Source organism: Oncorhynchus kisutch, unplaced genomic scaffold, assembly GCF_002021735.2.
Source record: "Oncorhynchus kisutch isolate 150728-3 unplaced genomic scaffold, Okis_V2 Okis03b-Okis08b_hom, whole genome shotgun sequence".
In the NCBI taxonomy this organism is placed as follows: Eukaryota; Metazoa; Chordata; class Actinopteri; order Salmoniformes; family Salmonidae; genus Oncorhynchus; species Oncorhynchus kisutch.
In genome coordinates this window covers 20416968-20431760 of record NW_022261980.1, presented here as the reverse complement: position 1 = coordinate 20431760, position 14793 = coordinate 20416968, and the positions used below count along the sequence as shown (strand labels likewise).

At 45.5% G+C, this 14793-nt stretch overlaps 1 protein-coding gene across 1 annotated transcript in view; it reads left to right on the top strand.

Annotated features, from left to right (window-relative positions):
• LOC109886708 (Golgi apparatus protein 1-like) overlaps window positions 1–14793 on the top strand; it is a 58155-nt gene that overhangs the window by 14201 nt on the left and 29161 nt on the right. Inside the window, 6 exon segments of the mRNA XM_031812637.1 lie at window positions 1253–1468; window positions 2217–2420; window positions 2709–2780; window positions 5469–5655; window positions 9076–9293; window positions 11846–11967. Of these exon segments, the coding sequence (XP_031668497.1) occupies window positions 1253–1468; window positions 2217–2420; window positions 2709–2780; window positions 5469–5655; window positions 9076–9293; window positions 11846–11967 (1019 nt within the window).

Genomic DNA, 14793 nt, shown 5'->3' with positions numbered 1-14793 from the left:
AGGTCATCTAGCCAGGTCATCTAGCCAGGTCATCCCATCTAGCCAGGTCATCCCATCTAGCCAGGTCATCTACTCAACCAGGTCATCTAGCCAGGTCATCTACTCAGCCAGGTCATCTACTCAGCCAGGTCATCCCATCTATCCAGGTCATCTAGCCAGGTCATCTAGCCAGGTCATCCCATCTAGCCAGGTCATCTAGCCAGGTCATCCCATCTAGCCAGGTCGTCCCATCTAGCCAAGGTCGTCCCATCTAGCCAAGGTCGTCCCATCTAGCCAAGGTCGTCCCATCTAGCCAAGGTCGTCCCATCTAGCCAAGGTCGTCCCATCTAGCCAAGGTCGTCCCATCTAGCCAGGTCATCCCATCTAGCCAGGTCATCCCATCTAGCCAGGTCATCCCATCTAGCCAGGTCATCCCATCTAGCCAGGTCATCTAGCCAGGCCATCTAGCCAGGCCATCTAGCCAGGTCATCCCTTCTAGCCAGGTCATCCCTTCTAGCCAGGTCATCCCATCTAGCCAGGTCATCCCATCTAGCCAGGTCATCCCATCTAGCCAGGTCATCCCATCTAGCCAGGTCATCCCATCTAGCCAGGTCATGCCATCTAGCCAGGCCATCTAGCCAGACCATCTAGCCAGGCCATCTAACCAGGTCATCCCATCTAGCCAGGTCATTCCATCTAGCCAGGTCATTCCATCTAGCCAGGTCATTCCATCTAGCCAGGTCATTCCATCTAGCCAGGTCATTCCATCTAGCCAGGTCATCCCATCTAGCCAGGCCATCCCATCTAGCCATCCCATCTAGCCAGGGCCATCCCATCTAGCCAGGCCATGTCATCTAGCCAGGTCATCTACTCAGCTTTTCCTTCTCTTCCACTGAATGTTTTCAAAGGACAGGTTGTCATAGAGACTAACTTCATCCAATCATTTATAACACATCATCTTGTTACAGGTTTTAGAGGAGTTAAAACCTATCCTACTATTCAATCATATTAACAATGTCTGTTTTAACTTCACCTCAGTGGTGTGTGTTGTATTCTAAGGAGTGTGTATTTCACCTCTAGCCAGGCCATCTAGCCAGGTCATCCCTTCTAGCCAGGTCATCCCTTCTAGCCAGGTCATCCCTTCTAGCCAGGTCATCCCTTCTAGCCAGGTCATCCCATCTCCCCCCTCAGATTAAGGAGTGTGTATTTCACCTCTGCGTCTCCCCCCTCAGATTAAGGAGTGTGTATTTCACCTCTGCGTCTCCCCCCTCAGATTAAGGAGTGTTCGGAGGAGGAGCGTGGTAAGGGTTACCTGGTGTCCTGCCTGGTGGATCACCGTGGTAACATCACAGAGTACCAGTGTCACCAGTACATCACCAAGATGACCTCTATCGTCTTCTCAGACTACAGACTCATCTGTGGCTTCATGGACAAGTGTAGAGAGGACATCAACACGCTACGCTGTGGAAGCATCAACGTTGGAGAGAAGGTGAGATGGGAGGGTGTGTTGTAGTGATACTCATAGGGAGGAAGGCTGAGGCACCGTTATCTCTGAGTTGTCTAGTGATTTGGTTAGGGGCCTCTTCATAGTGCAGTCTGTACTGAAGGATTTATCGTGTGGGAGGACAATCCAGATCAATACAGGTTGAATTACCGATGGTGTTTGTTCTTCATTGGTTGGCCCTTTTTTTAATAGATATGGGACTTTATCAAGGTGGGACTTTGTTTTTTCAATTCTTTGTGGATCTGTGTAATCTGAGGGAAATATGTGTCTCTAGTATGGTCATATGTTTGACAGGAGGTTTGGAAGTGCAGCTCAGTTTCCCATCTAATTTTTTGGGCAGTGTGCACATAGCCTGTCTTCTCTTGAGAGCCTCTCTTTTTTGCCCCACTGCCCCACTGTATATGAAGGTGATGCTAAGAGTCAATATTTGCAGTGTTGACCCTTCTTTTTCAAGACCTCTGCAATCTGCCCTGGCATGCTGTCAATTAACTTCTGGGCCACATCCTGACTGATGGCAGCCCATTCTTGCATAATCAATGCTTGGAGTTTGTCAGAATTTGTGTAGAAGATCTAGGTGCTGCTGTAGGTCCTCCTTGATTAGTGACAGAAGCACCAGATCATCAACAAACAGTAGACATTAGACTTCAGATTGTAGTAGGGTGAGGCCTGGTGCTGTTACTGAGTTTAAGTATAAACAATTGGAACACTTTCTCTGCTCCTCTCTCCCCCCCAGGACATCCATTCGCAGGGTGAGGTCATAGCGTGTCTGGAGAAAGCCTTAGTCCGAGAGGCGGAGCAACAGGACCAGGCTCATCCAATCAGAGAGGAGTGTAAGAAGAGCATCATGCGCGTAGCGGAGCTGTCGTCAGACGACTTCCACCTGGACAGATTCCTGTACTTCTCCTGCCGAGAGGACCGAGAACGTTTCTGTGAAAACGTACACTGCTCATCTTGCCTTACATACCGGTCTCCCAAATGACAATTACCTGATGCTTCAGGTTACTGAGGACAGTGACTGGTCTCTGTGCTCCGGGTTACTGAGGACAGTGACTGGTCTCTGTGCTCTGGGTTACTGAGGACAGTGACTGGTCTCTGTTCTTGTTCAGGTTACTGAGGACAGGGACTGGTCTCTGTTCTTCTTCAGGTTACTGAGGACAGGGACTAGTCTCTGTTGTTCGGGTTACTGAGGATGTTGACTAGCCTCTGTGTTTCTCTGTTCTTCCAGACCCAAGCAGGAGAGGGCAAGGTCTACAAGTGTCTCTTCAGCCACAAGTTTGAGGAGGCCATGTCTGAGAAGGTATGGAGAAAACCACTGATGGAGACGTGCAGATGATTTTATATCAACATGTATATTATTTATTATATACACTACATACAAACATATGGCATTTCTAGTAGAGGTCGACCGATTTATGATTTTTCAACGCCGATAGCGATTATTGGAGGATCAAAAAAAGCCGATACCGATTTAATCGGCCAAATTTGTATTTATTTTATTTACAACAATACTGAATGAACACTTATTTTAACTTCATATAATACATCAATAAAAATATATTTGGCCTCAAATAAATAATGAAACATGTTCAATTTGGTTTAAATAATGCAAAAACAAAGTGTTGGAGAAGAAAGTAAAAGTGCAATATGTGCCATGTAAGAAAGCTAACGTTTCAGTTCCTTGCTCAGAACATGAGAACATATGAAATTTGGTGGTTCCTTTTAACATGAGACTTCAATATTCCAAGGTAAGAGGTTTTAGGTTATAGTTAATATAGTATTTATAGGACTATTTCTCTCTATACCATTTGTATTTCATATACCTTTGACTATTGGATGTTCGTATAGGTACTTTAGTATTGCCAGTGTAACAGCATAGCTTCCGTCCCTCTCCTCGCCCCTACCTGGGCTCGAACCAGCAACACATCGACAACAGCCACACTCGAAGCAGCGTTACCCATCGCTCCACAAAAGCCGAGGGGAATAACTACTCTAAGTCTCAGAGCGAGTGACGTTTGAAATGCTATTAGCACGCACCCCGCTAACTAGCTAGCCATTTCACATCGGGTTACACCAGCCATTAGGCTGATAGGCTTGAAGTCATAAACAGCGCTGTGCATGCTAAGAGCTGCTGGCGAAACGCACAAAAGTGCTGTTTGAATGAAGGCTTACGAGCCTGCTGCTGCCTACCACCACTCAGTCAGGCTGCTCTATCAAATCATAGACTTAATTATAACGTAACACACAAATACGAGCCTTTGGTCATTAAAATGGTCGAATCAGGAGACTATCATTTTAAAAAAATTAAAAAAAGTTTATTATTTCAGTGAAATACGGAACCGTTCGGTATTTTATCTAACTGGTGGCTTTATTAAAGGGGCGGCCAACAGTGGTTGGGTGTTAAACTAAAGGCTTTAGTAAAGGGTCATTAAAGGGGCAGCCAACAGTGGTTGGGTGTTGAACTAAAGGCTTTAGTAAAGGGTCATTAAAGGGGCGGCCAACAGTGGTTGGGTGTTGAACTACAGGCTTTAGTAAAGAGTCATTAAAGGGGCGGCCAACAGTGGTTGGGTGTTGAACTACAGGCTTTAGTAAAGGGTCATTAAAGGGGCGGTCAACAGTGGTTGGGTGTTGAACTAAAGGCTTTAGTAAAGGGTCATTAAAGGGGGGGCCAACAGTGGTTGGGTGTTTAACTACAGGCTTTAGTAAAGGGTCATTAAAGGGGCAGCCAACAGTGGTTGGGTGTTGAACTAAAGGCTTTAGTAAAGCGTCATTAAAGGGGCGGCCAACAGTGGTTGGGTGTTGAACTACAGGCTTTAGTAAAGGGTCATTAAAGGGGCGGCCAACAGTGGTTGGGTGTTGAACTACAGGCTTTAGTAAAGGGTCATTAAAGGGGCGGCCAACAGTGGTTGGGTGTTGAACTACAGGCTTTAGTAAAGGGTCATTAAAGGGGCGGCCAACAGTGGTTGGGTGTTAAACTACAGGCTTTAGTAAGGGGTCATTAAAGGGGCGGCCAACAGTGGTTGGGTGTTGAACTACAGGCTTTAGTAAAGGGTCATTAAAGGGGCGGCCAACAGTGGTTGGGTGTTGAACTACAGGCTTTAGTAAAGGGTCATTAAAGGGGCGGCCAACAGTGGTTGGGTGTTGAACTACAGGCTTTAGTAAAGGGTCATTAAAGGGGCGGCCAACAGTGGTTGGGTGTTGAACTACAGGCTTTAGTAAAGGGTCATTAAAGGGGCGGCCAACAGTGGTTGGGTGTTAAACTACAGGCTTTAGTAAAGGGTCATTAAACGGGCGGCCAACAGTGGTTGGGTGTTAAACTACAGGCTTTAGTAAAGGGTCATTAAAGGGGCGGCCAACAGTGGTTGGGTGTTGAACTACAGGCTTTAGTAAAGGGTCATTAAAGGGGCGGCCAACAGTGGTTGGGTGTTGAACTACAGGCTTTAGTAAAGGGTCATTAAAGGGGCGGCCAACAGTGGTTGGGTGTTGAACTACAGGCTTTAGTAAAGGGTCATTAAAGGGGCGGCCAACAGTGGTTGGGTGTTGAACTACAGGCTTTAGTAAAGGGTCATTAAAGGGGCGGCCAACAGTGGTTGGGTGTTAAACTACAGGCTTTAGTAAAGGGTCATTAAAGGGGCGGCCAACAGTGGTTGGGTGTTAAACTACAGGCTTTAGTAAAGGGTCATTAAAGGGGCGGCCAACAGTGGTTGGGTGTTGAACTACAGGCTTTAGTAAAGGGTCATTAAAGGGGCGGCCAACAGTGGTTGGGTGTTGAACTACAGGCTTTAGTAAAGGGTCATTAAAGGGGCGGCCAACAGTGAGCAGACATTTTCTTTCTCAAGCTGTCATTTTTCCCCAGCTCCTATGCCATATTTGGACGTGTGTAAAAGCTCTCTTTTTCATGTGACAATGACTAAAACTTCTCTCTGTCTCCCCTCCCCTCCCCTCCCCTCCCCTCCCCTCCCCTCCCCTACCTCCCTCCCTCCCTCAGTGTCGAGAGGCCCTGACCACGCGTCAGAAGCTGATAACCCAGGACTACAAGGTTAGCTACTCTCTGACCAAGGCCTGTAAGGCTGACCTCAGGAAGCACCGCTGTAACCTGGACACCAACATGCCCCGCGCTAGAGAGGCACGACTATCATATCTGCTACTATGCCTGGAGTCTGCTGTACACAGGGGTGGGTGGAGGAGAGAGAGTGTGTGTGTGTACATGTGTATGAGAGGTTATAAATGCTATACATTAACTGTTGAATGTGTATACATGTGTATGAGGGGTGATAAATGCCATACATTAACTGTTGAATGTGTATACATGTGTATGAGGGGTGATAAATGCCATACATTAACTGTTGAATGTGTATACATGTGAATGAGGGGTGATAAATGCCATACATTAACTGTTGAATGTGTATACATGTGTATGAGGGGTGATAAATGCCATACATTAACTGTTGAATGTGTATACATGTGTATGAGGGGTGATAAATGCCATACATTAACTGTTGAATGTGTATACATGTGTATGAGGGGTGATAAATGCCAAATTCAGTTCCTAACAGCTGCTTTAATGTAATTCACTCCACATTATAATAGCCACTGTACTAACAGGACCCCTGGGGGTTATAATTCACTCCACATTATAATAGCCACTGTACTAACAGGACCCCTGGGGGTTATAATTCACTCCACATTATAATAGCCACTGTACTAACAGGACCCCTGGGGGTTATAATTCACTCCACATTATAATAGCCACTGTACTAACAGGACCCCTGGGGGTTATAATTCACTCCACATTATAATAGCCACTGTACTAACAGGACCCCTGGGGGTTATAATTCACTCCACATTATAATAGCCACTGTACTAACAGGACCCCTGGGGGTTATAATTCACTCCACATTATAATAGCCACTGTACTAACAGGACCCCTGGGGGTTATAATTCACTCCACATTATAATAGCCACTGTACTAACAGGACCCCTGGGGGTTATAATTCACTCCACATTATAATAGCCACTGTACTAACAGGACCCCTGGGGGTTATAAAGCCTGTATAGAAACACACAAACCACATCTCGTTGTTCAGTGGGTCAAATATATCTAGCTATGTTAAGACTCCAAGAACGAGAACGATTTAAAATGTGTTTTAATTCTGATTGAATGTTGCTTTATGTTTCTGCTTTATAGCTTAAGTTAACATGAAGGAAATGACAGGTCAGTGACCTTTAACCTAATGAATGCGGACCCAATCAACAATAAGTTGGGTGGTTAATGTGTTTGTATTCAGGCATTATAACCCCCCACCTTGATAGATGGTAAACAGTGCAGGGTCCTGTTTGTGCAGGGTCCTGTTTGTGCAGGGTCCTGTTATATTGTGGAGTGGATTCCATTAACGCAGCTGTTAGGAACTGAATGAATCAGACGTTCACGCTTCCTATTGTTATAATGTTCCCTCAATGTTTTCGTCACCATCCACATTTCAGGTCTGCTCAAATGTGAACGTTGTGAAAATGCTGTGCAACTTCCAGCGCGCGTTTACTGTGAACACTGAGGCTCTACCCACTTTAAGTTACAGTTTTACTGTGAACACTGAGGCTGTACCTGCTTTCAGGTACAGTTTTAACAGTGGCCAAGTAGGCTACTGTGTCTATTTGATCATAATATAGGCCTACCAGAGTGGCCTACCATCAAAAACAATGGAGAAAATGCATCCCGTAACATTTTAACATGGAAATAGCTGTTCTGTCATTCAGACTACAGTAGCAGCCAATGTGTGGTACCAATGTAGGTCTACATTCCATGAGACATGCAGGGTTTGACATTAACCTGTTTATCCACTTGTCCTTCAGACAAGATGACTGATGCTTGATGCAAGAAACCACTTCACAAAATAAAACGCACTATTATTCATGGTTGAATGATCCAAAAAATAACACATTTACACTTAAGTAAAAAATATATTTAAAAAAAAATCTAATTAATTTATGGCATTTATCACCCCTCATTTACAGAGCATTCGGAAAGTATTCAGACCTTTTACTCAGTACTTTGTTGAAGCACCTTTGGCAGCGATTACAGACTCCAGTCTTCTTGGGTATGACGCTACAAGCTTGGTACACCTGTATTGGGGGAGTTTCTCCCATTCTTCTCTGCAGATCATCTCAAACTCTGTCAGGTTGGATGAGCGTCGCTCCACATTGAGACTTGGCCTGAAGCCACTCCTGCATTGTCGTGGCTGTGTGCTTAGTGTTGTTGTCCTGTTAGACTGGGGGCGAAGGTTCACCTTCCGAGGTCCTGAGCTCTCTGGAGCAGGTTTTCATCAGGACCTCTCAGTACTTTACTCCGTTCATCTTTCCCTCCATCCTGACTCGTCTCCCAGTCCCTGCTGCTGAAAAACATCCCCACAGCATGATGCTGCCACCACCATGCTTCACCGAAGGGATGGTGCCAGGTTTCCTCCAGATGTTACGCTTGGCAGTCAGGCCAAAGATTTCAATCTTGGTTTCATCAGAGCAGAGAATCTGGTTTCTCGGTCTGAAAGCCCTTTAGGTCCCTTTTGGCTCCAAGTGGGCTGTCATGTGGCTTCTGTCTGGCCACTCTACTGTAAAGGCCTGATTGGTGGAATGCTGCAGAGATGGTTGTCCTTCTGGAAGGTTCTACCATCTCAACAGAGGTGTTCTTGGTCACCTCCCTGACCAAGGCCCTTCACTGGGCAGCCAGCTCTAGGAAGAGTCTTGGTGGTTCCAAACTTCTTCAATTTAAGAATGATGGAGGCCACTGTGTCCTTGGGAACCTTCAATGCTGCAGAAATGTTTTGGTACCCTTCCCCAGATCTGTGCCTCGACACAATCCTGTCTCGGAGCTCTAGGGACAATTCCTTCGACCTTATGGCTTGGATTTTGCTCTGACATGCACTGTCAACTGTGGGACCTTTATATAGACAGGTGTGTGCCATTCCAAATCAGGTCCAATCAGTTGAATTTACCACAGGTAGAGTCCAATCAAGTTGTAGAAACATCTCAAGGATGATAAATGGAAACAGGATGCACCTGAGCTCAATTTAATCTCATAGCAAAGGGTCTGAATACTTATGTCAAAAGGTATTTCTGTTTTTTAATTTCTAAAAATCCGTTTTCTCTTTGTCATTATGGGGTTTTATGTGTAGATTGATGGGGGAAAAAATACTTTTTAGAAAAAGTCTCACATAAAATGTGGAAAACGTGGGTCTGAATACTTTCTGAATGCCTCTCTAACCGATCTCTCTCCCCAGGTCTCCTCAGGATGCTGGTCTGAATGCCTCTCAACCCTATCCCCTCCTCTCTCCCCAGGTCTCCAGGATGCTGGTCTGAATGCCTCTCAACCTTGTCTCCTCAGGATGCTGGTCTGAATGCCTCTCAACCCTATCCCCTCCTCTCTCCCCAGGTCTCCAGGATGCTGGTCTGAATGCCTCTCTAACCTATCATCTCCTCTCTCCCCAGGTCTCCCCAGGATGCTGGTCTGAATGCCTCTCTAACCTATCCCCTCCTCTCTCTCCAGGTCTCCCCAGGATGCTGGTCTGAATGCCTCTCTAACCTATCCCCTCCTCTCTCCCCAGGTCGTACAGTGTCTGAGGACTGCCAGGGGGAGATGTTGGAGTACCGTAGGATGCTGATAGAGGATTTCTCTCTGAGTCCAGAAATAGTGCTCCACTGTAGAGGGGAGATCGAGACCCACTGCTCCGGACTCCACAGGAAAGGACGTACCCTCCACTGTCTAATGAGGGTGGGCCGGGGGGACAAGGGAAGCACAGTGGATGGACTCTGTCAGAGCGCGGTGAGACGATGCACGCTGGCGACACCACGCACGCTGGCGACACATTGCATACTGGCGACACATTGCATACTGGCGACACCACGCACGCTGGCGACACATTGCATACTGGCGACACCACGCACGCTGACGACACCACATACACTGGCGACCCATTGCATACTGGCGACACCACGCACGCTGACGACACATTGCATACTGGCGACCCCACGCACGCTGACGACAGTGCCTTCAGAAAGTATTCACACCCCTGGACTTTTTCAACATTTTGTTGTGTTACAACCTAACATGGATTAAGTTGAGATGTCATTGGCCTACACACAATACCTTATAGTGGAATGGTGTTTTTTTTTTCTTCAAATTAATAAAAAATGAAGATTTTACCATCAAAGGTGACTGTAAAACAGTTAGTGTTTAGTGGCTGTGATAGGAGAAAACTGAGGATGGATCAACAACCTTGTAGTTACTCCACAATACTAACCTACATGACAGAGTGAAAAGGAGGAAGCCTGTACAGAATAAAAATATTCCAGAACATGTTTGTAACAAGGTGCTAAAGTAATACTGCAAGAAATGAACACTTTGTAGTCAGGACAAAAAGTTATGTTTGGGGCAAATCCAATAAAACACATTACTCAGTAACACTACATATTTTCAAGCATAGTGGTGGCTGCATCATGTTATGGGTATGCTTGTCATCGTTAAGGACCGGGGAGTTTTTCAGGAATGGAATGGAGCTATTAGCACAGGCAAAATCCTAAAGGAAAACCTGGTTTAGTCCGCTTTCCAACAGACACTGGGAGATGAATTCACCTTTTCAGCAGGAAAATAACCTAAAACACAAGGACACATCTACACTGGAGTTGCTTACCAAGAAGACCGTGAATGTTCCTGAGTGGCCCGAGTTACAGTTTTAACTTAAATTTACTTGAAAATCTATGGCAAGACCTGAAAAGGTTTGTCTAGTAATGATCAACAACCAATTTGACGGAGCTTGAAGAATTTAGAAAATAATAATGGGCAAATGTTGGACATTCCAGGTGTGGAAATCTCTTAGACCCAGAACTGCACTCAGCTGTATTCGCTGCTAAAGGTGCTTGACTCACGAGTGTGAATACGGATGTAAAGTATTGACTCAGGGGTGTGAATACGGGTGTAAAGTATTGACTCAGGGGTGTGAATACAGATGTAAAGTATTGACTCAGGGGTGTGAATACGGATGTAAAGTATTGACTCAGGGGTGTGAATACGGATGTAAAGTATTGACTCAGGGGTGTGAATACGGATGTAAAGTATTGACTCAGGGGTGTGAATACTGATGTAAATGAGAGATTTCTGTTTCAAATGTACTATATATTTGCTAACTAAAAACATGTTTTTATGGAGTATTGTGTGTAGATGGGTGAGAACCCCAAAATCTATTTAACCCATTTTGGATTCGGGCTGTAACAACAAAATGTAGAATAAGTCAAGGGGTATGAATACTGGACACAGACACACAGACACACAGACACACACACACACACACACACACACACACACACAGACAAACACACACACGCACACAGACAAACACACACACGCACACAGACAAACACACACACAGACAAACACACACACAGACAAACACACACACAGACAAACACACACACGCACACAGACACATGTGCAAATGGCATGAGCAGGCTCAACTCTTGTCTGGTTTCTAAAGACCTGTATTTGCTGTTCCCACTGACTAGAATGTGGAGATGAGGCTGATGGGGCTGATGGGGCTGATGGGGCTGATGAGGCTGATGGGGCTGATGGGGCTGATGGGGCTGTATGTGTTTTCATACACTGGAGATGGGGCTGATGGGGCTGATGGGGCTGATGGGGCTGATGGGGCTGTATGTGTTTTCATACACTGGAGATGAGGCTGATGGGGCTGATGAGGCTGTATGTGTTTTCATACACTGGAGATGGGGCTGATGGGGCTGATGAGGCTGATGAGGCTGATGGGGCTGTATGTGTTTTCATACACTGGAGATGAGGCTGATGGGGCTGTATGTGTTTTCATACACTGGAGATGAGGCTGATGGGGCTGATGGGGCTGTATGTGTTTTCATATACTGGAGATGGGGCTGATGGTGTATGTGTTTTCATATACTGTAGATGAGGCTGATGGGGCTGATGAGGCTGATGGGGCTGTATGTGTTTTCATACACTGGAGATGGGGCTGATGAGGCTGTATGTGTTTTCATACACTGGAGATGGGGCTGATGAGGCTGTATGTGTGTTCATATACTGGAGATGAGGCTGATGGGGCTGATGAGGCTGTATGTGTTTTCATACACTGCCTGAACCCTTACAGTATACATCTAGTAGTATTGTTATTGTAAATAAAGTAGTGTTTTATTGTAAATTAGTGTTTTATTGTAAATAAAGTAGTATTGTTATTGTAAATCTAGTAGTATTGTTATTGTAGATCTAGTAGTATTGTTATTGTAGATCTAGTAGTATTGTTATTGTAGATCTAGTAGTGGTGTTATTGTAAATCTAGTAGTATTGTCCCTCAGCTCCAGACCTTGATCCAGTCAGCTGATCCTGGATCAGACTACAGGATAGACCGGGCCCTGAACGAAGCTTGTGAGTCTGTTATACAGACGGCCTGCAAACACATCCGCAGCGGGGACCCCATGTGAGTACCATCACACACACACACACACAGAAGAACAATCGCATGCACACACACATTTGTGAGTACTGTGATCTCAGATGCACGCAGACACAGACGCTGAGTAAATGCACACCTGTCTTTTCTACCTGTGATGGTTGGAGGCACCTCCAGCTGTGTCTTTCCTGCTGTGTCAGTCAGTTCAGAATAAAGGGGTTTATTACCAATCAGGAATATCACTGTTGTCTTTGTCTTGAACAACATGCCACTGGCAGGAATAGGCTCCCGAGTGGCGCAGCGGTCTAAGGCGCTGGATCTCAGTGCTAGAGGTGTGACTACAGACCCTGGTTTGATTCCAGGCTGTATCATTACCGGCCGTGATTGGGAGTCCCGTAGGGTGGCGCACAATTGGCCCAGTGAGAGAGAATTTACTTTTTACTCCATACCTGACACCGACAAGTACTCGTTAAATTTTGACATTCTGGCTATCCGCAAATGTTTGTTTTTTTAAAACAGAAAACCGTGCCGTATGGTTTGATTAATATAATGAATTTGAAATGGTTTGTACTTTTACTTTTGATACTTATTTTTAAAACCAAATACTTTTAGACTTTTACTCAAGTAGTATTTTACTGGGTGACTTTCACTTTTACTCAAGTAGTATTTTACTGGGTGACTTTCACTTTTACTCAAGTAGTATTTTAATGGGTGACTTTCACTTTTACTCAAGTAGTATTTTACTGGGTGACTTTTACTCAAGTAGTATTTTACTGGGTGACTTTTACTCAAGTAGTAGTTTACTGGGTGACTTACTCAAGTTGTAGTTTACTGGGTGACTTTTACTCAAGTAGTAGTTTACTGGGTGACTTTTACTCAAGTAGTAGTTTACTGGGTGACTTTTACTCAAGTAGTAGTTTACTGGGTGACTTTTACTCAGGTAGTAGTTTACTGGGTGACTTTTACTCAAGTAGTAGTTTACTGGGTGACTTTTACTCAAGTAGTAGTTTACTGGGTGACTTTTACTCAAGTAGTAGTTTACTGGGTGACTTTCACTTTTACTCAAGTAGTATTTTACTGGGTGACTTACTCAAGTAGTAGTTTACTGGGTGACTTTTACTCAAGTAGTAGTTTACTGGGTGACTTTTACTCAAGTAGTAGTTTACTGGGTGACTTTTACTCAAGTAGTAGTTTACTGGGTGACTTTTACTCAAGTAGTAGTTTACTGGGTGACTTTTACTCAAGTAGTAGTTTACTGGGTGACTTTTACTTTTACTTGAGTCATTTTCTATTAAGGTACACTGCCGGTCAAAAGTTTGGGGTCATTTTGAAATGTCTTTGTTTTCCATGAAAACATACATGAAATTAGTTACAAAATGAATAGGAAATATAGTAAAGATGTTGACAAGGTTATAAATAATGATTTTTCATTTAAATAATAAACTTTGCTTTCGCCAAAGAATCCTCCATTTGCAGCAATTACAGCCTTGCAGACCTTTGGCATTCTAGTTGTCAATTTGTTGAGGTAATCAGAAGAGATTTCACCCCATGCTTCCTGAAGCACGTCCCACAAGTTGGATTGGCTTGATGGGCACTTCTTATGTACCATACGGTCAAGCTGCTCCCACAACAGCTCAATCGGGTTGAGATCTGTGACTCCATTATAGACAGAATACCAGCTGACTGCTTCTTCCCTAAATAGTTCTTGCATAGTTTGGAGCTGTGCTTTGGGTCATTGTCCTGTTGTAGGAGGAAATTGGCTCCAATTTTGCGCCGTCCACAGGGTCTGGCATGGTGTTGCAAAATGGAGTGATAGCCTTCCTTCTTCAAGATCCATTTTACCCTGTACAAATCTCCCACTTCACCACCACCAAAGCATCCCCAGACCATCACATTGCCTCCACCATGCTTGACAGATAGTTCACTCCTCCAGCATCTTTTCATTTTTTCTGCGTCTCACGAATGTTCTTTGTGATCCAAACACCTCAAACTTAGATTCATCTCTCCATAACACTTTTTTCCAATCTTCCTCTGTCCAGTGTCTGTTATTTTGCCCATCTTAATCTTTTAATTTTATTGGCCAGTCTGAGATATGGCTTAGCGGAGGGTTTGGCCCAGCGGCGTCCGGGTTAGCGGAGGGTTTGGCCCAGCGGCATCCGGGTTAGCGGAGGGTTTGGCCCAGCGGCGTCCGGGTTAGCGGAGGGTTTGGCCCAGCGGCGTCCGGGTTAGCGGAGGGTTTGGCCCAGCGGCGTCCGGGTTAGCGGAGGGTTTGGCCCAGCGGCGTCCGGGTTAGCGGGGGGTTTGGCCCAGCGGCGTCCGGGTTAGCGGGGGGTTTGGCCCAGCGGCGTCCGGGTTAGCGGGGGGTTTGGCCCAGCGGCGTCCGGGTTAGCGGGGGGTTTGGCTGGCAGGGATGTCCTTTTCCCATCTCGCACTAGCGGCCCCTGTGGCGGGCCGGGCGCAGTGCACGCTGCTGACACGGTCGCCAGGTGTACGGTGTTTCCTCCGACACGTTGGTGCGGCTGGCTTCCGGGTTAAGTTGGCATTGTGTCAAAAAGAAATTTGGCTTGGTTGGGTTGTGTTTCGGGGGATGCATGGCTCTCGACCTTCGCCTCTCCCGAGTCCGTACGGTAGTTGCAGTGATGGGACAAGACTGTAACTACCAATTGGAAACCACGAAATTGTCGAGAAAAAGGGGTAAAGGAAAAGATATATATGAAATAATGTTTGTAAAAAGCTGCATTTGACGTGTCGGGAGACAGAACCTCTAGTTCTGTGGCGACTTCATGGTGTCTCTTGGGATTTATTGTGACCTTTTTGATTGGTTGATAAAGTCTGCCATATTGTGTGTGTGTG